This window comes from Polyodon spathula, chromosome 24 (assembly GCF_017654505.1).
Source record: "Polyodon spathula isolate WHYD16114869_AA chromosome 24, ASM1765450v1, whole genome shotgun sequence".
NCBI lineage: Eukaryota > Metazoa > Chordata > Actinopteri > Acipenseriformes > Polyodontidae > Polyodon > Polyodon spathula.
Window position 1 is genome coordinate 24,764,016 of NC_054557.1, and position 24,367 is coordinate 24,788,382.

General features: G+C 40.7%; 1 protein-coding gene across 2 annotated transcripts in view; it reads right to left on the reverse strand.

Annotated features, from left to right (window-relative positions):
- The window catches only part of ulk3 (unc-51 like kinase 3), a 92,623-nt gene that overhangs the window by 67,443 nt on the left and 813 nt on the right, over positions 1-24,367 (reverse strand). The window contains exons 2-6 of one of the 2 annotated variants that reach the window (XM_041226052.1): positions 23,308-23,448; positions 8,001-8,121; positions 7,495-7,590; positions 2,803-2,946; positions 1,311-1,393 (exon numbers count right to left, since the gene is read on the reverse strand). In XM_041226052.1, coding sequence (XP_041081986.1) covers positions 1,311-1,393; positions 2,803-2,946; positions 7,495-7,590; positions 8,001-8,121; positions 23,308-23,448 — 585 coding nt within the window. The remainder of the gene's footprint in view (positions 1-1,310; positions 1,394-2,802; positions 2,947-7,494; positions 7,591-8,000; positions 8,122-23,307; positions 23,449-24,367) is intronic. The other variant, XM_041226053.1, reaches the window with a different exon arrangement.

Here is a 24,367-nt window from a genome sequence, read left to right on the forward strand (position 1 = left end):
CTCTATTTTACTCCAATCTACTTCTGTTAGTCTCTGTTTCATACCTTCATAGTTTGCTTTTCTAAAATTGTAAACCTTAGCTTTAGTCATTACTTTTGGGGTTTTAAAAAACACTTCAAATGAGACCATGTTGTGGTCTGAGTTTGCCAGTGGTTCTCTGACCTCTGTCTTCGGTCCTTCTAGTACACCACCCACTCGATATATCACGGGTGTCGGGGTCCAATATAAATCTGCTATATAAATCGAGGGCGGCGATATAGGGAGAGACCCATAGAAAAACATACAGGCAAACAAATAAATACTGTACAAGCAAATCCTCGTTTTTGTGGGTGAGTCAGGGTCCAGTATAAATCTTGCTTTTTCTCATTTTTCATATAAAAAACAGCAAAACGTTTTAATTCGCACAGCGGTGAGTAATTGCTTCTCATCAACTTCAGTCTGCAATTAATTTTGTTAGTCTTCTCCTTTCTCAAATGCACAAACCCGCTGCATTGAAATAATCCTTTTCCAACATATAGACTTGTTGCTAGGGAGATGACGTCACTGCCTTGTCGCTCGTGAACCCCTTGTTGGCTAAAATAAAAACTGCTTTAGCAAGTAGATATTTAATTTGCTTTGTGTTATGGAGCAATACATGTGTATACGATAACAGTATGATAGTGATGCTTTTTTTTTAATTGTTTTGTATATTGTTGTTTGTGATGTGCAGTACGAAATAAAATGAACAGTAATTTTAAGTGCCTATGTAAATTGCAGCTAAAGCATACACAGTTAGACAGTAAAAATTGGGAGCCAACTCTAGGACCGCGATATATCCGAATCCGCAGTATAGCGAGGGGCAATATACTGAGGGGTGGGTGTATTAGTTAGAGAGGAAACATGATAGGTGACATTTACAAAATGTCACGTCATTTTGCACCAGCACTGAAAAAGGCATTTCTTATTGAACAGATTATTAGTGTCTAACACAGAACACCTACAACATACCAACAAGAGCAATGCTGCAGATTTAAGAAGTATTCCTGGGAATCAAACATTTCACACAACCAATCAGGTTTACAGCATTCTGCCAATGGGAAATCCCATTCCTACACAAGGGACTTAAATGCCTGAATGATGGAAAACACTCCCCCTATGGGCCACAAAAAGGGTCACATCATAACTGTTAATGTAAATGCGCTAATACCTGGGCTTTCCACAGCCTGTATAAGAACTAATCTGGGGTGGATCTTGCTTAACAGACATCCCTGGTAGCCCCCCGGGGCCTTTGTTTCTGTGTGCCAGCAGGAGGCACTGTGGGGTTTCCTCACCTCAATGGGTTTGTCACTGCGGATCTTCTCCTCCAGCTCAGTGTAGGAACGGGAAGCAAAGGGAGGGCGTCCGAACAGGGCCTCTGTAAAGAGACGGGGAGGGGAGAGGAAGCATCAGGCTCCGTCTTTCACCTCTCAGCCTAGAACTCTAAACACTGCACAATGGAATATGGCTTACCTTGGACCTTCATGAGGGCATGCCTTACCTATAGAACTCTAAACACTGCACAGTGGAATATGACTTACCCTGGACCTTCACGAGGGCATTCCTTACCTCAAAATGGTCTTTAAAATGAGAGTGCTAACCAAGGCTTTAACCCATTTCCTAACATTTAAAATTATCAGCACCAGTCCTTGTTTGTTTATGTTAGTATGCAAATACACACAGCTCTGGAGACACTGCTGCTCCTGGTACCTTTGCTGTAGTTCTAAATGTAGCCAGCTAAATCAGTCCAGTGAGCTTGAACTCCAACATCGTGGGAAATATCTGCACAATTCAGATCTTCAGCAAAGAAAACAGGGGACCAGTAATAGAATTACTAATGCAAAAAGAAGAAAATGTTGCTTAGCACTCCTTAAAAAATGACTTGTTTGACTATTTCATGCAATCACTGAATTACCCGGTAACTGGGTGTACATGTTTGTGCTCTGTTGTGTTACTTCTCCTGTCCCAGCCTTATATAAATAAAAATCTAATAGAGTCTGAATTCCATGCCCTTAGAAATGAAGGACAAATAGTAAAACTGCTAAATTGCATAAAATATAAAGCATAAGTAGGGTTTTTGCTTACTAATTAAAACCTATTATCAGTCAAAGGGCTACTTCTGAAAGGAAAATCTTTATACAAAATCAAAGATACAGAGAGGACAGAAACTACACTTGCATGCCCTCTAGAGGTCATTTTTCAAACCACTCACTTCAGCTTTAAGGAGCCTTTTCAGATGCAGCCCCCTGTGGATGAAAATGGACACTTCTCCTGGAATAGTTTGTAAGCTTGGTAAAAATGAATCTCAGCAGAAACATCACATAATGAATGAACACACATAACTAGATGTTAAAAATGAAAGAAAATAAATACTTAAAATGTAGACAATATAGATTATTTTAATAACAAATTAATTGCGGTAGCTTCCCGATTTTACATGAAAAAACGATTATTTCATTGTGTTTGTGTGGGTATTTCAGTGTTTGTGTGGTTATTTCAGTGTGGGATATTGTCTTTGGTCTTCCTTGGTCTTGGCTGGTGTATACAGCAGCCATGTTGTGTGTCTAGCTAGATGCACAGATAGGCAGATAATACAGCTAGCAAAACAAATGAAATTAAAAGTGGCCTGTCTGTCTATTTTAGAGTGGTGTTTTTTTACTATGACTTCGATGAACTATCCAATACATGAAGCGAAGACAGATGTCACACAGTCACACAGTGATTTCTGAAGCCGATTCCCTCCTGCAGAAGCCGCGGAGACCCTACAGGGCCAGAGAGCAGCCTTACCGTAGAGAATGACCCCCACTGACCAGAGGTCAGCACGAGCGTCGTACTGCTGGCTACACACCATCTCAGGAGCCATGTAGAGAGGAGAGCCCCGCAACACGTGCTTCTCATCCCAGGGAGACATGTACTGAGCAAAACCGAAATCTACAGGGAGAAAACACACTGGCTCAGCACTGAGAAAACACACTGGCTCAGCACTGAAAAAACACACTGGCTCAGCACTGAAAAAACACACTGGCTCAGCACTGAGAAAACACACTGGCTCAGCACTGAGAAAACACACTCCCTTAACACTGAGAAAACACACTGGCTCAGCAATGAGAAAACACACTCCCTTAACACTGAGAAAACACACTGGCTCAGCACTGAGTAAACACACTGGCTCAGCACTGAGAAAACACACTGGCTCAGCATTGAGAAAACACACTAGCTCAGCACTGAGAACACACACTGGCTCAGCACTGAGAAAACACACTGGCTCAGCACTGAGAAAACACACTGGCTCAGCACTGAGAAAACACACTGGCTCAGCACTGAGAAAACACACTGGCTCAGCATTGAGAAAACACACTGGCTCAGCACTGAGAACACACACTGGCTCAGCACTGAGAAAACACACTGGCTCAGCATTGAGAAAACACACTGGCTCAGCACTGAGAAAACACACTGGCTCAGCACTGAGAAAACACACTGGCTCAGCACTGAGAAAACACACTGGCTCAGCACTGAGAAAACACACTGGCTCAGCACTGAGAAAACACACTGGCTCAGCACTGAGAAAACACACTGGCTCAACATTGAGAAAACACACTGGCTCAGCACTGAAAACACACTGGCTCAGCATTGAGAAAACACACTGGCTCAGCATTGAGAAAACACACTGGCTCAGCATTGAGAAACCATGAACGTCTCAACACACTATCTCAACTGTTGTCAGTATTTCACTAGACTGGAGGCAGGAACGTAAAGATGAGTTTGTCTACACTAAAAGCCAGCCCAATGCATTCCCTTAAGTGTTGCGATAGCCTCAGCCTCTCTTGGAGCTAGAGTACTTATTATGAAACCCACAGACAGCAACTAGCAAAACAATTCCTTTCATTGTCACATTTTTGGCTGTTGCAACAAAACTAGTCTAACATCCTCTGACATCACACCCCAGTTACAGCTGTGCTCCTATGCCTGATTATTTAAATACCAGCATACAAAAAACAAAGGTCTTACAGTTGAATGTTTCTTAGAAATGGTAAAACAGTGACATCTAGTGGATAAATGAAATACTAAATGGAAGTAACATTTAAAAGGAAATCGTCCGCCAAGAAATGTCAGATATCCACTGGCAAACTCAGACCACAACATGGTCTCATTTGAAGTGTTTTTAAAACCCAAAAAGTAATGATAAAGCAAAGGTTTACAATTTTAGAAAAGCAAACTATGAAGGTATGAAACAGAGACTAACAGAAGTAGATTGGAATAAAATAGAGAAAACACCCACAGAAGAAGGATGGTTGTTCTTCAAAAATGCAGTACTAGAGGCGCAAAACAATTACATCCGTAAAGTAGACAAATATAAATGTAAAATCAAATGGCCAAAATGGTTTAATAGATCAATTAAAAAAATATTCAGCAAAAAAAGGCACTTTACAGAGCATTAAAAAAGGACCAAAAAGAAAGTACACAGAAAGAGTACACGGAACTGCAAACGCAAGCCAAAAAGGAAGTTAAAAAGGCCAAGAGAGAAATAGAAATGAACATTGCTAAGGGGGCTAAAACCAATTCCAAAATGTTTCTCCAATATTACAACAGCAAGAGAACATTCAAAGAGGAGGTTAAATGTCTAAGAGATACAAATGGCAAAATCGTAGATGAAGAAAAAAATAGCAAATATATTAAATGATTACTTTTCAAGTTTTTACAAAGGAGGATATGGACAACATGCCCCACATGTCATCTAGTTCCTATCCAGTTTTAAATAACTTTAGCATAACCGAGGCAGAAGTGTTAAAGGGACTAGGAGCTCTTAAAATAAACAAATCCCCCGGAGCCGGATGAGATCCTCCCAATAGTACTCAAAGAAATGAAAAAAGTTATTTACAAACCGCTAACCAAGATCATGCAGCAGTCTCTTGACACAGGGGTGGTACCGACAGACTGGAAAATTGCAAACGTAGTATCGATCCACAAAAAGGGAAACAAAACTGAACCAGGTAACTACAGACCAGTAAGCCTGACTTCTATTATATGCAAACTTATTGAAACTATAATAAGATCCAAAACGGAAAATTACCTATATGGTAACAGGGTCCTGGGAGACAGTCAACATGGTTTTAGGAAAGGGAGATCGTGTCTAACTAACTAGTTTGATTTTTTTGAGGATGCAACATATAATGGATTAATTGCAAAGCATATGACATGGTTTATTTAGATTTCCAGAAAGCTTTTGACAAAGTCCCGGCACAAAAGATTAATTCTCAAACTGAACGCAGTTGGGATTCAAGGAAACACATGTGCATGGATTAGGGAGTGGTTAACATGTAGAAAACAGAAAGTACTGACTGGAGGAGAAACCTCAGAATGGAGTGTCGTAACCAGTGGTGTACCACAAGGATCAGTATTAGGTCCTCTGCTATTCCCAATCTACATTAATGATTTAGATTCTGGTATAGTAAGCCAACTTGTTAAATTTGCAGACGACACAAAAATAGGAGGAGTGGCAAACACTGTTGCAGCAGCAAAGGTCATTCAAAATGATCTAGACAAGATTCAGAACTGGGCAGACACATGGCAAATAACATTTAATAGAGAAAAGTATAAGGTACTGCACGCAGGAAATAAAAATGTACATTATAAATATCATATGGGAGATACTGAAATTAGAGAAGGAACCTATCAAAAAGACCTAGGAGTTTTTGTTGACTTAGAAATGTCTTCATCTAGACAATGTGGGGAAGCTATAAAAAGGCTAACAAGATGCTCGGATACATTGTGAAAAGTGTTGAATTTAAATCAAGGGAAGTAATGTTAAAACTGTACAATGCACTAGTAAGACCTCATCTTGAATATTGTGTTCAGTTCTGGTCACCTCGCTATAAAAAAGATATTGCTGCTCTAGAAAGAGTGCAAAGAAGAGCGACCAGAATTATTCCGGGCTTAAAAGGCATGTCATATGCAGACAGGCGAAAAGTTGAATCTGTTCAGTCTTGAACAAAGAAGACTACGCGGCGACCTAATTCAAGCATTCAAAATTCTAAAAGGCATTGACAATGTCGACCCAAGGGACTTTTTTGACCTGAAAAAAGAAACAAGGACCAGGGGTCACAAATGGAGATTAGACAAAGGGGCATTCAGAACAGAAAATAGGAGGCACTTTTTTACACAGAGAATTGTGAGGGTCTGGAATCAACTCCCCAGTAATGTTGTTGAAGCTGACACCTTGGGATCCTTCAAGAAGCTGCTTGATGAGATTCTGGGATCAATAAGCTATTAACAACCAAACGAGCAAGATGGGCCGAATGGCTTCCTCTCGTTTGTAAACTTTCTTATGTTCTTATGTTCTTATGTCAAAGCGGTCAAGCTAGCTTCCAGCTGCAGGTTGCCAGCGAGAGAGACGTTTCTGAGCAGCTTGGAAACCCAAGTAAGCACTGCTGTGGAGAGGGGTTCAATGGGACTCAGTAAAGTGCACTTCTGTTTTTTTGTTATTGCCCAATTATTTTATGAACAATTTTAGAATATCCAATCATGTCCTCTCAACGCTGCAATTCCCTACAGCAGCTCAGAACTGAAGGTCAGTAAGTGTCCTCCTATCCCACGGCCTCTTTCTAGCCAGGAACTCGAGTACAGTCCACCGCAACAAGTTGAAGAGAAGCAGTCTCTGCCCATTTAGCCTCCTAAGCAGTGAGAGAGCCAGAGCCAATGTTCCCTGTGGAATGCCCAGCCAAGACCAGCAACTTGGCACAGCCAGGACCTTCAAACCACCCTGCTCTGACTAGGCTTTTACTTCATTTCAATTCAATTGTATCTATTTCTACAGCACCTTGCATACCAGAGTGTCTCAAAGATCTTTACATGTTGGTTAAAACAGAAAACAGAAAAGTCTGCAGTTTCAAGAAATAGTAAAAATGACAAAATAACAACACATAATTATAATATCTATATCAAAACATATGAACAATTATTTATAAAAACAGCTGAAGAGAACAGGAAATGAGTAAGAATGATAGATAAAACACAATTACAAAAATAAGCAAGTAAAATAGATTAAAACAATTATATTTCTAAGTCAGGTTAAAAAGGCTAGACTATAAAAGTAAGTCTTTAATCTTGACTTAAAAACACTGACCGAAGCAGCACCTCTAATAGAAAAGGGCAATGGCTTACCCTGCATCGAAGCAGCATCTCTAATAGAAGAGGGAATTGGCTGACCCTGCATCGAAGCAGCATCTCTAATAGAAGAGGGAATTGGCTGACCCTGCATCGAAGCAGCATCTCTAATAGAAGAGGGAATTGGCTGACCCTGCATCGAAGCAGCATCTCTAATAGAAGAGGGCAAGGGCCTACCCTGCGCACCATGTGGCCGTGTCTTCACCACAAAATTGCACTTCTAACCTTACATTTTAAGCCACTTAAAACAAGACATGGTAACTCCATCTCACACGCCTTCAATGAGAGTTGTTGTTGTAATGTGGTAGCACCCACCTGCCAGTTTGAGCAGCCCTCCATTCAGAAGGATGTTCTGAGGTTTCAGGTCCAGATGCGAGATGTTGCGCTCGTGGAGAAACTGCAGAGCACAGGCTGAAGGGATGGAGGGAGGGAGGGAGGGAGAGGGGAGCAAAAGAGAAAGGGAGGGAGGGAGTGATGGGAGGGAAGGAAGGAGAAGAGAGGGAGGGAAGGAGAGAGGTAGAGAAGGAAGGAGAGGGAGAGAAGGAGGGAGGGAGGGAAGAGATAGCACACAGTCAAAACACCACGGAAACACTAGAAACATATGGCCTACGTATTTTTTGAATATATATTTCCCACCATGTTTTAACGGTTCTAATTACCATCATGGCCACTAGGGATTATCATAAATAAAACAGGTATTTGGAACATCTCAGAAGTGATATCTGACCAAAAACATTTCAATGTGTAAAAAAACAGCCAAATCAATGACCAGCCCTAGAAATACAGCAGGGTGTGAAAAACAAATCCCAGGCTCTCCTTACCGAGCTGCTGCAGGAAGCTTCGAGCCACGCGCTCAGGGAGAAGCCGGCGACTGCGGATGAATCTGGACAGATCCCCTCCGGAGCAGAACTCCAAGATCAGGTAGATGTTCTCTGAGTCCCACTGCGGAGCCAGAACACAGAGAGGAAACTCCATCAACGCTCACAGACTACTGCTCTTATTCCATGAGGGGCATGGCTCATAGCTAAGGGTCTGGCTCTCTCCATGAATAAAATAACCACAGGACACACATGCAAGTTCAAGAACCACAGCACACACATTAAAGTTCAAGTAGTCTTCTGTTTGTACAACGTATGGAAAAGAGAGAATATTTAAGCCTGTATCACACAGCTGAATATCAAGCTCCTCATATGCGTAGCAAAGCTCCATAACACGGAAGAGTTCTATTGGTTTGTGTGACAGGGTGGCATCATGGCCCAAGCTGGTTACCAGTAGAAATTAGACCCAGAGACAGATAGCTACAGTTTTAAAGCGCTGTTGCACACTTTAAAAAAAAAAAAAACAAATAGGAATAAACAAAACACAACACAAGGGCCAAAATAAAAGATACACACAAAAGAACAACACACTTGTAGGCAGGCATTAGCCTTCACCACCAAGCTGTAAAACAGTGCAGAAATCCCAGCACGAACTGGGACCTATGACAGAGATGCTCTGTGATGAACCATTTGGCTGAGGGCTGTTCAATAATGTCAGCATTTAAGCAGAACTGAAGAACGTTGTACGAATTCCGAATCTCCCCGTATATCACTTACCAAGCACAAAAACAGGTATACAGGTATACCACAGAACCATACGCCAAGATGACATGCATACACATCAGTTAGAAAATTACCATGCAAAAAATAAACAAAGCTAACTATGCCCCGCAAACCCTAATGCACACATAGCTCAGCCATATGAATGCAAGTCCACTCGAAGCATGGACTTGCAGTGGCACTCTCACACAACCCTACAGTAAGGCATGAGTAGTTCCATTGGTGGAATGTCTATCCGGGTTCCAAAACTCTCTTTCAGCTCCATGTAAAAGCAGGTCACACTGACATGTCCTCACATCCATAACTCAATCACTCAATCATTCATTCTGAGGCAAAACCATACAAAACCAACTCAAGTAGAAAAAGCACTTGACCAAATAGGGTTCTGCATTGACATGAAAATTATTTCACATACTATGAATGCAGCTTGAGGTGACATTGTCTGTCTCTTTACTAACACTTGTCTGCACATTTTCATTAGATTTTGACAAGCAGTTCTAAACAACAGTGTCACAAAGACAGCTGGAGTGGGTGACCTAAGACCAGAAGCAGGAAATGAAACGATAGAGAGAGGTGGAGTTTGGTGGAGCTAAGCGAATGGTTTCGCTCAGCATTTAATAAACAGAACAGAAAATAAAAAGGTTGTAAGCCAAATCAAAAAGACAAACAAAACTAACTATACACACAAAACACGGTGAGCAGATGTTTAACTACTTATTACTTTTACAATTACCTCCGTCTCCAATCCCGTTCTCCACTCACCGAACACACAACCCAGAGTGGGTGAAAACATGCAGCTTTTATGCAGCTGTACCGTGACTCGATTGCAATTAGAGTCGCGGTACAACTGCACGTGAATTAATAAAGTGCAATTCCCCGTGCTCACTATTACGTTTATTATTACATTTTACTTGCACGTGAAGTGCTGTGCAATCCTCGTGCCTAAATACAAATATACATTTTAAACACTTCTGTTACACAGACCTAATGTCCATTTGTGACCCCTGTTCCTTGTTTGTTTTTTCAGGTCAAAAAAGTCCCTTGGGTCGACATTGTCAATACCTTTTAGAATTTTGAATGCTTGAATTAGGTCGCCACATAGTCTTCTTTGTTCAAGACTGAACAGATTCAATTCTTTTAGCCTGTCTGCATATGACATGCCTTTAAAACACAGAATAATTCTGGTCGCTCTTCTTTGCACTCTTTCTAGAGCAGCAATATCTTTTTTATAGCGAGGTGACCAGAACAATGGTCACAATATTCAAGATGAGGTCTTACTAGTGCATTGTACAGTTTTAACATTACTTCCCTTGATTTAAATTCAACACTTTTCACAATGTATCCGAGCATCTTGTTAGCCTTTTTTATAGCTTCCCCACATCGTCAAGATGAAGACATTTCTGAGTCAACAAAAACTCCTAAGTCTTTTTCATAGATTCCTTCTCCAATTTCAGTATCTCCCATATGATATTTATAATGTTCATTTTTATTTCCTGCATGCAGTACCTTACACTTTTCTCTATTAAATGTCATTTGCCATGTGTCTGCCCAGTTCTGAATCTTGTCTAGATCATTTTGAATGATCTTTGCTGCTGCAACACTGTTTGCCACTCCTCCTATTTTTGTGTTGTCTGCAAATTTAACAAGTTTGCTTACTATACCAGAATCTAAATCATAGGAATAGCAGAGGACCTAATACTGATCCTTGTGGTACTCCACTGTTTACCACACTCTAGTCTGAGATTTCCCCTCTAATCAGTACTTTCTGTTTTCTACATGTTAACCACTCCCTAATCCATGTACATGTGTTTCCTTTAATCCCTACTGCATTCAGTTTGAGAATTAGTCTTTTGTGCGGAACTTTGTCAAAAGCTTTCTGGAAATCTAACTAAACCATGTCATATGCTTTGCAATCATCCATTATTGATGTTGCATCCTCAAAAAAATTAAGCAAGTTAGTTAGACACGATCTCCATTTCCTAAAACCATGTTGACTGTCTCCCAGGACACTGTTACCATATAGGTAATTTTCCATTTTGGATCTTATTATAGTTTCCATAAGTTTGCATATAATAGAAGTCAGGCTTACTGGTCTGTAGTTACCTGGTTCAGTTTTGTTTCCCATTTTGTGGATCGGTATTACGTTTGCAATTTTCCCTGTGTCAAGAGACTGCTGCATGATCTTGGTTAGCGGTTTGTAAATTACTTCTTTCATTTCTTTGAGTACTACTGGGAGGATCTCATCCGGCCCAGGGGATTTGTTTATTTTAAGAGCTCCTAGTCCCTATAACACTTCTGCCTCGGTTATGCTAAAGTTATTTAAAACTGGATAGAAACTGGATGGCATGTGGGGCATGTTGTCCGTATCCTCCTTTGTAAAAACTTGTGAAAAATAATCGTTTAATATATTTGCTATTTTTTTTTCTTCATCTACGATTTTGCCATTTGTATCTCTTAGACATTTAACCTCCTCTTTGAATGTTCTCTTGCTGTTGTAATATTGGAAAAACATTCTGGAATTGGTTTTAGCCCCCTTAGCAATTTTCATTTTTATTTCTCTCTTGGGCTTTCTAACTTCCTTTTTGACTAACGTTTGCAGTTCGGTGTACTCTTTCTTTGTACTTTCTTTTTGGTCCCTTTTTAATGCTCTGTAAAGTGCCTTTTTTCACTGAATATTTTTTTTAATTGATCTATTAAACCATTTTGGCAATTTAGTTTTACATTTAGATTTGTCTACTTTAGGGATGTAATTGTTTTGCACCTCTAGTACTACATTTTTGAAGAACAGCCATCCTTTTTCTGTGGATGTTTTCTCTCTTTTAATCTACTTCTGTTAGTCTCTGTTTCATACCTTCATAGTTTGCTTTTCTAAAATTGTAAACCTTAGCTTTAGTCATTACTTTTGGGGTTTTAAAAAGCACTTCAAATGAGACCATGTTGTGGTCTGAGTTTGCTAGTGGTTCTCTGACCTCTGTTTTAGTTATTCTGTCTTCGTTATTTGAAAAGACTAAATCAAGGCATGCCTCCCCTCTAGTCTCTAATTATTTTGCTCACCGTCTGAATCTGGCAGTCTATAGCATGCTCCTATTATTATGCCCTTTGAATTTTTGTCTGTTATTCTGACCCATATTGATTCGGCTTTGTTTTCTTTGTTTTCTTCAAGACTGTTTCTTATGTATAGCGCTACCCCTCCTCCTCTTCTGTCCTGCCTGTCTTTCCTATACAGTGTATACCCACAAATATTAAATTCGTCCCCATCACTCTCAGACAACCAAGTTTCTGTAACACCTATCACATCATAGTTACTTGTTAGTGCAGTAGCTTCAAGTTCTAAAATTTTGTTTCTGATACTTGTAGCATTTAGATAAATACATGTAATGGTTGTCTTACCTGAGTTGTTGTTCTTGTTTTGATGCGGTCTCACTTCTGTTTTTTTGTTGATTTCTCCCCCCTTCCTTTCTAGTTTAAATGCTTCTGAACCTGCTCGAGGATCTTTTCTCGACGTTCTCCTTACTGCTTCCAAACTGCTCTGCACTTTTCCACACCTGTACTTCTCCCACGCTGTCCTGCCATTATTACAACTTCTAGGCATTGCCATGTAGTGCTGAATTCTGAAGTTGAAAAACTAAATTGCAAATCTAAGAAAAAGCTTTCACTAAATTTGTTATTGTCATCTATACGCTAAAAAAATCAAATGCTGCACAAAGACGTTCATGTGGCACTGAATCATATGCATTAGCCAAATCCAGGAATGCCACATGGAGCTCCTTCCTCTCCTTTATGCTGATTGTTGCCAAATTACGCTGGTGTGTTCTAAGCATCCTGGGAAACCTGGTATGCCTGCTTATTGTACTGAAGTGTCAATGAAGCAGTTCTTTAATAGGTAGGTTACCAATCTCTGAGCAATAATTCTGAAGAAAATCTTGCCTTCTACGTTTAATAGGGAAATAGGAAGAAACTGACTGATGCCTGTAGAATCTTTTTCTTTTGGTATAAAGACACCACCTGCTGCCTGAAATGCTCTTGGTATTACCTATTGTTCCCATGCCACTTTCATCAATTTCCACAGGATTCATAGAACTCCAGAAGCACTCTTGTACACTCTGTATAACTCCATTAGGCCCTGGAGATGATGATGCCCTTGCTTTTTTCACAGCTTGCTCTACTTCTTTCCACTTAGGTGCATAGTCCTCCATTTGGTATTTGAGTAGATTGATAGGTGGGATGTCTGAAGGAATTGACATAGGCTCCTGCCTTTTTGAATCTGTATGTGTTTCCTCCAAATATCTCTCCAGTTCAAACTTAGATGATTTTAGTGTGACATTTCTCTCACTGGTGAATATCAAATTTGAATGGATCTTTATAAAAGTTAGTTCTCTCACGCTCTTTCTTTTTGTAGCGTTTCCGTAGGCGCTCAGCTCTGTGCAATGTTGCAAGCTTATCCTTTATGACCCTTTGTAACAGATTGAGTCACTCCTCCTGACTGTTCTGCTTTTCTCCATTGCTTCCTCAACTACCTCCTTTCTCTAACTAAGTATTCAATCTCCTGCTGCCGTCTAGACTTTCAGGAATAGTTTGTACTTTTTCCTTCATTTTTTCAATTCCAAACCTCTCACTTCCATAAGTTTAGATGATGTCTTCAAATTTATCCAGCTTCTTTTCAACTGTTCCATTTAACCTTTCCAAAGTAAAACAGAGGTCCGTGTTTACTGTGTCCCACACAGTTTTCTCACAAGCTCTTGGCCATTTAACTCCAGGCTTGTGCCCATTGAGGTTCTTTTCTCTCTTACGCTGGTTCATCTGACCGGGTTCGCAAGGATCATTAGGTTCATAACTAGTTGTATCCACACAAGTCCTCCTCATGTCTATGACAGGGGTTCTGATATCCTGCCAACTGTGATTTGCTTCCTGTCACTGGATTTCATTCGATTGACTTCGTAAGTAGTACTGATCAATGCGTGGCCCTTGTCCCTTCTCCCTCAAGCATTTCATTCTCCCTTGATGAATCTTCAAACCCCTGACCATTGTCAGGGGAGCGGAGCGGAATGAAAGAGCGAGCTGAGCAGAGCGGCGGATATTATTATGAGCAGTGAATGGAATTGTCACCGATTCGTTCCACTCACATTCTCTGAACACAACAGACGCTCGCTGTTAAAATACATTGTCTTTAACACATCACAGGATTTGCACATCAGATGAGAGTAGAAGTGAGTAAACTGCATCCCTTATATGAGAAGTGGGCAAACGGTATATTGCCCAAATTCAAAGTGGGTAAACACTCTTTACCTGCATATATCCTCGACGTACACCACTGAGTAAAACTCCAAAGAAAAGTTGAAAGAGCCTGGTATTGCAAGGCAGTGTCCCATCCAAAAACTAACTATTCATGTGTATTTTTTTTTTTTTCTAGCAGACGCACTTATCCAGGCCAACTTACAACATACATTACCCATTTATACAGTAAGATTTTTAACTGGACCAGCAGCAATGTCCCCCAAACCTGTGATTGAACTCACAACCCTCCAGTCAGGAGCAAAGTGTTCCGACCGCTACTCCACAGCTGCTGCAAGCGAAGGATCACTAGTGTCTTGTTGTATAACTAAATCTCGGCTGCTATCGTTCCTCTTAATATATATACTTTTACATAAACCTTGTACTTTTTATATAGGTATATACAGGTCAATTGCTGTGGATAAACGCATCAGCCAAATCAATTAATATGACGTGTATTTTTCTATCTTTCTATTAATTTATTTATACATTTATAATACTGTTGCGAGCACAAGAATTATTGGAAACACACACAAAGGATCTTGCGTTTAATGCAGTTTATTATGCGGCTAACAACAAATCAGCACCATCCACACACACACACACACACACACACACACACACACCCACGTAGACATAGACAGCCCTTCCACACCCTAGTGCACTACTCTGCCTCTCAAGGTGACATCCACATATTACACAAATAACACCAGAAGGGTAATAACGGTTACTGGGTAATGCATTTAACAATATTGGAACTTGACAATAACTAATAATGAAACTATGATAAGATCCAAAATAGAAAATTAACTATATGGTAACAGGGTCCTGGGAGACAGTCAACATGGTTTTAGGAAAGGGAGATCGTGTCTAACTAACTTGTTTGATTTTTTTGAGGATGCAACATATAATGGATTAATTGCAAAGCATATGACATGGTTTATTTAGATTTCCAGAAAGCTTTTGACAAAGTCCCACACAAAAGATTAATTCTCAAACTGAATGCAGTAGGGATTCAAGGAAACACATATACATGGATTAGGGAGTGGTTGTAGAAAACAGAAAGTACTGATTAGAGGAAAAACCTCAGAATGGAGTGTGGTAACCAGTGGTGTACCACATGGATCAGTATTAGGTCCTCTGCTATTCCTAATCTACATTAATGATTTAGATTCTGGTATAGTAAGCAAACTTGTTAAATTTGCAGACGACACAAAAATAGGAGGAGTGGCAAACACTGTTGCAGCAGCAAAGGTCATTCAAAATGATCTAGACAAGATTCAGAACTGGGCAGACACATGGCAAATGACATTTAATAGAGAAAAGTGTAAGGTACTGCACGCAGGAAATAAAAATGTACATTATAAATATCATATATTATATATAATATAAAAAAAAAATTATAAATATCATATGGGAGATACTGAAATTGGAGAAGGAATCTATGAAAAAGACCTAGGAGTTTTTGTTGACTCAGAAATGTCTTCATCTAGACAATGTGGGGAAGCTATAAAAAAGGCTAACAAGATGCTCGGATACATTGTGAAAAGTGTTGAATTTAAATCAAGGGAAGTAATGTTAAAACTGTACAATGCACTAGTAAGACCTCATCTTGAATATTGTGCTCAGTTCTGGTCACCTCGCTATAAAAAAGATATTGCTGCTCTAGAAAGAGTGCAAAGAAGAGTGACCAGAATTACTCCGGGTTTAAAAGGCAAGTCATATGCAGACAGGCTAAAAGAATTGAATCTGTTCAGTCTTGAACAAAGAAGACTACGTGGCGACCTAATTCAAGCATTCAAAATTCTAAAAGGTATTGACAATGTCGACCCAAGGGACTTTTTCGACCTGAAAAAAGAAACAAGGACCAGGGGTCACAAATGGAGATTAGACAAAGGGGCATTCAGAACAGAAAATAGTAGGCACTTTTTTACACAGAGAATTGTGAGGGTCTGGAATCAACTCCCAAGTAATGTTGTTGAAGCTGACACCCTGGGATCCTTCAAGAAGCTGCTTGATGAGATTCTGGTATCAATAAGCTACTAACAACCAAACAAGCAAAATGGGCCGAATGGCCTCCTCTCGTTTGCAAACTTTCTTATGTTCTTATGTTCTTAAAAAATATTCTGACAGCGTTTGAAAGTCAGAATCGCAAAAATTAAAACAGTTGTAAGTACTTCTACCTAGAACCGCCAAAAGTATTCATTTTGACGCCATGTTACATGCTTTTATCAATATAACATTAGGTTATTACCATAACCCTGGTTCCCTGAAAGAGACCAGAGGGAAGAGCCCATTCAGCATATATAAAAAAGCTGCTCTATCAGGGACCTGCTGTGAGGGGGAAGTCCCTCCCACCTCCTGTTGAAGAGGGACGTCCTTACAGTAGCACATCGCCATTTTCTTTCGAAAACAGAGGTCAGCTGGGGACACAACCTCAAAGGGTAATTGTTGTCATTCTCTTTTAGGGAACCTGGGTTATGGTAATAACCTAACGTTCCCTTTCAATTCGAATGACAACCATTACTGAATGGGAAAGCTGTCGTGGCTCTAGATTACCAATAGTACAGCCCCACGGCGATAGCCTAAGAGCCCACATGACGCCTAAGGGCATGCCATCTGCAAAACTCTAGAGCCCAGAGAGGGTCTTGTTCGGATAATAACATCAAGACAATAAAAAAGCACAAATGACTGACTACCTGTCCATGTAGCAGCATTGCATAACTCATCTAAGGAGGTGCCATGAATGAAAGCCCACGAAGTTGCCTGGCCCCTGGTAGAATGGGCCGTAATGTCCCCCAGTAACGGGGAGTCCGTCTGTTCATACGCCAAGTGTATTGCATCTGTCACCCAATGCACTAGACGTTGCTTCGATAGGGCCTGATCTCTACAGCGGTACCCGTAGCAGACAAACAGCTGGATAGACTGTCTCCAGGAGACCGTCCTATCCAAATAACAGCGCAGAGCCCGAACTGGGCACAGAGTGTTGTCTACGGTCCTCCTCTGACTCGTGCGGGGCAGGTCTGAAAGTTTCCAAAACCATTGATTGGTTAATATGGAATGAGGATACCACCTTTGGCAAAAAGGATGGATTCGTTCCTAATGTTACCTGCGAGTCACTTCCAGTGAAAGCCATCGATGGACAGTGCATGAAGCTCACTTACTCGTCTGGCAGATGTAATGGCTATTAAAAATGCCACTTTCAATGAAACAGGGAGGAGTTCTGCTGGCGCCATGGGCTCGAATGGGGGACATATAAGCCCGCAGTACCAGTTCTAGATTCCACTTAGGGACCATACTTTTCATGGGAGGACGAAGCCTCTGAGTCCCTTTAAGAAATTGCACTGCCAGGAAATGTGCCCCAGGGGACACAGTCAATTTTGTCATGGCACACACACTGATCTTGCTGCCAGGTATACCTTCAAATTGGATGCTGATTTTCCTGTATCAAACAAGTGTTGTAAGAAGGTTAGTATCGTCTCAATCGGGCAAGTCATAGGATCGTGACCTTCGGCAAGACACAAATCTTGGAAAACTTTCCATTCATATGAGTACTGGGCTCTTGTGCTCAACACCCTAGCAGACTATAATGTCTCTACTACTACATCTGGCAAACCTCGTCTAAATAGACGGCTCCATTCAATGGCCAGACCCAGAGTTGGAGCTGGGCTGGATTTTGGTGCCATAACAGCAGTAAGCTAAGATTTATAATTTTAGGAATGCAAACTATGAAGGAATGAAACAGAGACAAGTAGATTGGAGTAAATAGAGAAAACACCCAAAGAAAAAGAATGGCTGTTTTTAAAAAATGTAGTATTAGAGGCGCAAAACAGTTACATCCCAAAATTAGACAAATCTAAATCTAAAACATAATTGCCAAAATGGTTTAATAGATCAATAAAAAGGCACTTTACAAAGTGTTTAAAAGGGACCAAAAATGAAGTACACAGAAAGAGTACAAGGAACTGCAAACACAAGCCAAAAAGGAAGTTAGAAAGGCCAAGAGAGAAATAGAAATGAACATTGCTAAGGGGGCTAAAACCAATTCCAAAAAGTTTTTCCAATATTATAGCAGCAAGAGAACATTCAAAGAGGAGGTTAAATGTCTAAGAGATACAAATGGCAAAATCAGAGACGATGAGAAAAAAATAGCTAATACATGAAATGATAAACGAGGCAGTCTTCCCAGCGACAGCGAGTGGAAGCGACAGCGAGTGGGAGAAGTACAGGCGTGGAAAAGTACAGAGCAGTTTAGAAGCAGTAAGGAGAAATTGCATCTTGAATTGCTTTAATCAGAAAACAGAGGACATTGGGGAAACACAGCAGCAGCTCAAAGTCAAACAGCCGCGTGTGTTTTTCTGATAACAAACAAGCTGAAATTCGGAGCAGCTGATTCAAATTCAGCGCCGTTCTGAGACACGGGCGAGGGGAGGAGCCAACAGCACAGCAGAACAACGCAGTTAAACGAGGCAGTCTTCCCAGCGACAGCGAGTGGGAGAAGTACAGGCGTGGAAAAGTACAGAGCAGTTAGAAGCAGTTTGAAAGCAGGTTGACAGCTGCAGAAGAAACTAAACTTCAAAAAAAAAAAAAACCCTCAACATGGTCTTCAAGCCAGTAATCTGTGACACCTGCTTGATGTGGGAAATCCGAGAAAACCCAGCGGAGCTAAACCAAGTGTGCGTAAAGTGCCGCGCGATCCAGGATTTGCATAAACTAGTAAGTATGCTAGAAATGGAGCTGGAAGAAGTGCGACAGCAACAGGATCTTGAGGAACTGGCACACCCACAATTCATGGAAGTCTGCATCACCCCTAACAGAATGAAAGCCACCAGGGAGATAGAAGGTCAGAACAGCTGGGTTCAGGTAGGCAGAAGCAGGGAAAAAAAGAAACTTCGTCAAACACCACCAGAAATCAAAACAACCAACAAATTTGAGTCACTTCAGAATTTTGATGAGCAGAACCAACAACAAGAGAATGAAAGGAACAACATTCCGGACCCCATTGACAGTGGTGACCAGACAGCAAAAAAAAGGGAGGTCATGATTGTTGGGGACTCCATATTGAGAAACACAGCAAGTTCAATTCGCAGTTTGGACCCCCTTACTACAACAGTGTGCTGCCTTCCGGGAGCCTCTGTCAAGCACATCACTGAGAACGTGGACAGGCTCCTAGAACGAACAGGAGACGACCCGGTAGTAGTCATCCACATCGGTACAAGCAACATTGGAAGAGACAGATCAAAATCCCTGCAAAACAAATTCAGAGAGCTAGGAAGGAAATTAAAAGAGAAAACCAAAACTGTGAAGTATCAGAAACAAAATTCTAGAACTTGAAGCTACTGCACTAACAGGTAACTATGATGTGATAGGTGTTACAGAAACTTGGTTGTCTGAGAGTGATGGGGACGAATATAATATTTGTGGGTATACACTGTATAGGAAAGACAGGCAGGACAGAAGAGGAGGAGGGGTAGCGCTATACATAAGAAACAGTCTTGAAGCCCAGGTGTTAAACCTGGACAAAGAAAATAAAACCAAATCAATATGGGTCAGAATAACAGACAAAAATTCAAAGGGCATAATAATAGGACCATGCTAAGACCGCCAGATTCAGACGGTGAGCAAAATAATCTGTTATACAATGACATTAGAAATGCGTGTAGCAAAGGTATTGACAGTGTCGACCCAAGGGACTTTTTCAGCCTGAAAAAAGAAACAAGGACCAGGGGTCACAAATGGAGTTTAGAAAAAGGGGCATTCAGAACAGAAAATAGGAGACACTTTTTTACACAGAGAATTGTGAGGGTCTGGAATCAACTCCCCAGTAATCTTGTTGAAGCTGACACCCTGGGATCCTTCAAGAAGCTGATTGATGAGATTTTGGGATCAATAAGCTACTAACAACCAAACGAGCAAGATGGGCCGAATGGCCTCCTCTCGTTTGTAAACTTTCTTATGTTCTTATGTTCTTATGTTCAATACTAATGGGGGATTTCAACTTCCCCCAAATAAAATGGGAAAACCCGGTGGGTAGTACGAAGGATGAAATAGAAATGGTGGAAATGACAAATGACTGCTTCCTAACACAATTTGGCAAGGCACCGACTAGAGGGGAGGTATGCCTTGATTTAATCTTTTCAAATAACGAAGATAGAATAACTAAAACAGAGGTCAGAGACCACTGGCAAACTCAGACCACAACATGGTCTCATTTGAAGTGTTTTTTAAAACCCCAAAAGTAATGACTAAAGCTAAGGTTTACAATTTTAGAAAAGCAAACTATGAAGGTATGAAACGGACACTAACATAAGTAGATTGGAGTAAAATAGAGAAAACACCCACAGAAGAAGGATGGTTGTTCTTCAAAAATGTAGTACTAGAGGTGCAAAACAATTACATCCCTAAAGTAGACAAATCTAAATGTAAAACTAAAAACTGGCAGATTCTACTGTACTTGCTGAAATGGTTTTCTCCCACTGCTAATTAAAAAAAATGGCCACCTAGCTATTTCATCCCGAGGGCTCAACCTGCGTCATGCCTACTTTAGATGTGTAACCAGACCCAGACTGCGGTGCTTGATCGTATGCCTGGAAAGGACATTCATCTTATGGACTGTGGACTGCCCGTTTAACTTCCAGAGAAATGTGCTGACAAAAATGAACGCCTACAAGGTTGACTGCAGTCATACAGCTGGACTGGAAACTACCATACGAGTCAAAATAGGCAGCAAACTGGTGCTTCGCAAGAACATTGACATTGCCGCTACTCTCAACAATGGGGCAATAGGGAAGCTTCAAGCTGTTTCCTACTATCTGGAAAACACAAGTATGGTCAAAACCATAACCATCTCATTTAACAATGGAGTCACCCATGCCTTTGAACATTTACGCACAAAGTTTGAAATCATGGACAGAGTTTACATTGTTTAGAGAGCACTTCCCAGTCATTGGTGCGCATTCAATCATCATTCACCAATGCCATGATAAGACTCTAAAAACAGTTAGGATGGATCTTGGTATTTCCTCCTATGGACAAAGTTTCGTTGCACTTTCCAGAGTTACATCCTTAAGCGGTGCCCACCTTATCAACCTTTTTACCCCACCTGCATTTAGGCACCTCAAACTGCAGTTGCAGAGTATAATAGGCTCAGAAGGATTTATTGCCCTAAGTTGATAAGCATGAAGGAGACCAACATGCACAAGGGACACAAGGTAAAAGATCGAGTGCATTTCATTCACAGCCTCTGCATTTCACTTGCAGCCTTCGAAGGATTCATTAAAACACAGTCAACAAGAGGCTATTAGGAGCTTTGTTTACCACTATGATCACTTGCCATCCACTGCATCTTTAACTACTGGGGATATTTGTCACTTCTTAGGACAACCCTTCAATAGAGGTGAGCAGCAAGATGTTGCAGTTTCTCACCAAATTGTCTGAAAATTCTCCTGAAGTATCTCGCATGGTTTCAGTCACAATAAGTTAACTTATTCAGTCAGCAGGAAGAATGATTGCAGTGCAAACCAGACAGTACCGTTACAAAGCGACACAATGCCAAGTTTACTGCTGTGCAGAAGAGCAAAGTTACTGTGGACAACAGGAATGACGAGTTATCTTCCATTATCATACACCAAGGACAGGGTGTTACTTCAGGACACTATGTGTCTTTTCTTGCTGTGGGTGCTACTGGAAAATGGGGGCATGCAAATGATGCACTCATTCAAGTCAAACCATGGCCAACAAATGCAAAGGACATGGACATCGCCTTTTATCAAGAGATCGAATGCTTTACAAATGCCTTACATTGGCCTAACTTCATAACACCTCTGTAACAAGGAGAATAATGTTTTTTTCAGCATTAAAATGTGTTAGTATACTACCTTTTAGCACCTACATGCATCTGTACCTTTTTAACCATTGATAACACTGTTGTTTTGTACCTAAGTAAATATCAATACCTAACAAAACAGACATATTGTTTTCACCACTCATGGATGTACATTTAAAACTAAAACAAATCAAGGTTTACACTTTCAATACTGTCCAAAAGTCCCTTCTACCATTATTTTACTTTCAAATCTTTTCTCGTTTCTCTTATTACTCTACTTATTACTCTGGTCTGTCTGTCTATTTACTGTACACATTCTCTGATATCTTTCCCTTGCTTTAATCATTATTTGATCACGTAACAAAAGAAGTGATATCTATAATTTATATTTGTCAATGTAAAAAAACAAGTTAGAAAAATGTAACAGATGTTTAGAGGGGTGATATCAAACACAAAAGTCCATGTTAGGAGAAGCAATTAGACCAATCTTGTCAACCATCAATTAGGCACAATTGGAAAGGTGCTGGGACCCAAGATTCACACAATTCTTTCTTCTAACTTGGCGCCTGTTTTTGATCACTTCACTCCACTTGAAATGCTCTTTGTATGACTTGAAGTGACTGAGACACACACACACTGAGACTGTGTGTTGTAGTGTGTGTGTTTCTCAGTGTGTGTGTCTCTGTGTGTGTTAATGTCTCAGTGTGTGTATGTCAGTGTATGTGTGCCTCAGTGTGTGTGTGTGTCTCAGTGTATGTGCTTCAGTGCGTCTGTGTGTCTCAGTGTGTGTCTATGTCAGTGTGTGTGCTTCAGTGTGTGTGTCAGTGCGTGTGAGTGTGTGTCTCAGTCACTTCCTTTTATACAAAGATCGTTTCAAGTGGAGTGATAAAGTGGAGCGAAGCGATCAAAAAAAGGCACCAAGTTAGAAGCAAGAATTGTGTGAATCTTGGGCCCCAGCACCTTTCTAATTGTGCCTATTTGCTTGATGCTTGACAAGATTGGACTAATTGCTTCTCCTAACTTGGACTTTTGTGTTTGATATCACCCCTTTAAACGGCCGTTACATTTTTCTAACTTGTTTTTTTATACTGACAATGTTTTTGTTATAGATCACATTTACTGTACAGTGCACTGAATCAGAAGAGAGGATAATAAGATTAACTCTGTAACAAAAACTGTCTTGTGTTTCTGTGAGCATGTGGTTGTGGTGGATATCTGAACTCTATAGTGTTGTGTTTCTGTGAGCATGTAGTTGTGGTGGATATCTGAAGTCTACAGTGTTGTGTTTCTGTGAGCGTGTGGTTCTGGTGGAAAGCTGAACTCTATAGTGTTGTGTGTCTGTGAGCATGTGTTTCTGGTGGAACTCTTAACTCTATAGTGTGTCTGTGAGCGTGTGGTTCTGGCAGCACTGCGTTGATCTGGCGGATATCTGACCTGGAAGTCCTTGAGCTGGACAATGTGTGGGTGCCGCACTGTCTTCAGGATCTCGATCTCAGTCAGCAGGTTCTCCACTGAAGCCTTGTTCAGACCCTTCTTCCCAACCACCTTCACCGCCACCACCTCCCTAGTGTCCTTCTGCAAGACAAGAGGAATGGAAAGTGATCAGAGATAACAAAATACTTTCTAGAAATCTTACTAGTTGTGCCCCCTCCATTAGCTACTTAGGTCTCAATTGCACTGCTTTCTCAGAAACATGTGCTATAACAAACCTGTATTTTCAATTTAAAACATATTTGGTACTACTAGGTTAAAGAAAGCTTTGGTTTCTATGCCTTACTCTCAGGACATATGTTGCACTTGCTGGGTTATTGCACCTTAGCAGAGTCTGTCAACTGGGGGAGCAGTCGGTAGGCAAATTACAGGAAAAGTCATTGAACGGGCACAGACCATTTCCCCCTCCAGGTGCAATCACAGAGCAAATGAAACATTATCTGAAAACATTGCTATCTAACAGAGGTTTCTTAATCGACTGCAGTGCCAGACATAATGTTTTAAAATGCATGCTACTGTACAAGTTTATTTGAAAACTGCATATTTGAGACCTACGCAATGAATGGACGTGCACAGCAGACTAGATTTACGGAATTATTGTGTGACCTACTTTAATCTCAAGATTACATACTTAAATCTGCAGAGTCCTACAATTATGTTTTATTTTTGACTAAAATATGATTCCTGGGTAAATATTTACAACACTCTTCCACAGCCTTCTGTGCATGAGATACTGCTGGCTTACCAGTTTGTTTACATTACTTTTGGTATTGTTTTAGTTGTTGCACACACGCTTTCTCCCTCCTTGAGGCTTTCTGGTCAAAATGAGTAGATACCCCCAGCTGCTGTAGCTGCATACAGAGGGGTATGAAATACAGCAACACCCAGCTACTGTAGAGAACAGGGAGGTATGAATGAACAGCAACACCCAGCTACTGTAGAGAACAGGGAGGTATGAATGAACAGCAACACCCAGCTACTGTAGAGAACAGGGAGGTATGAA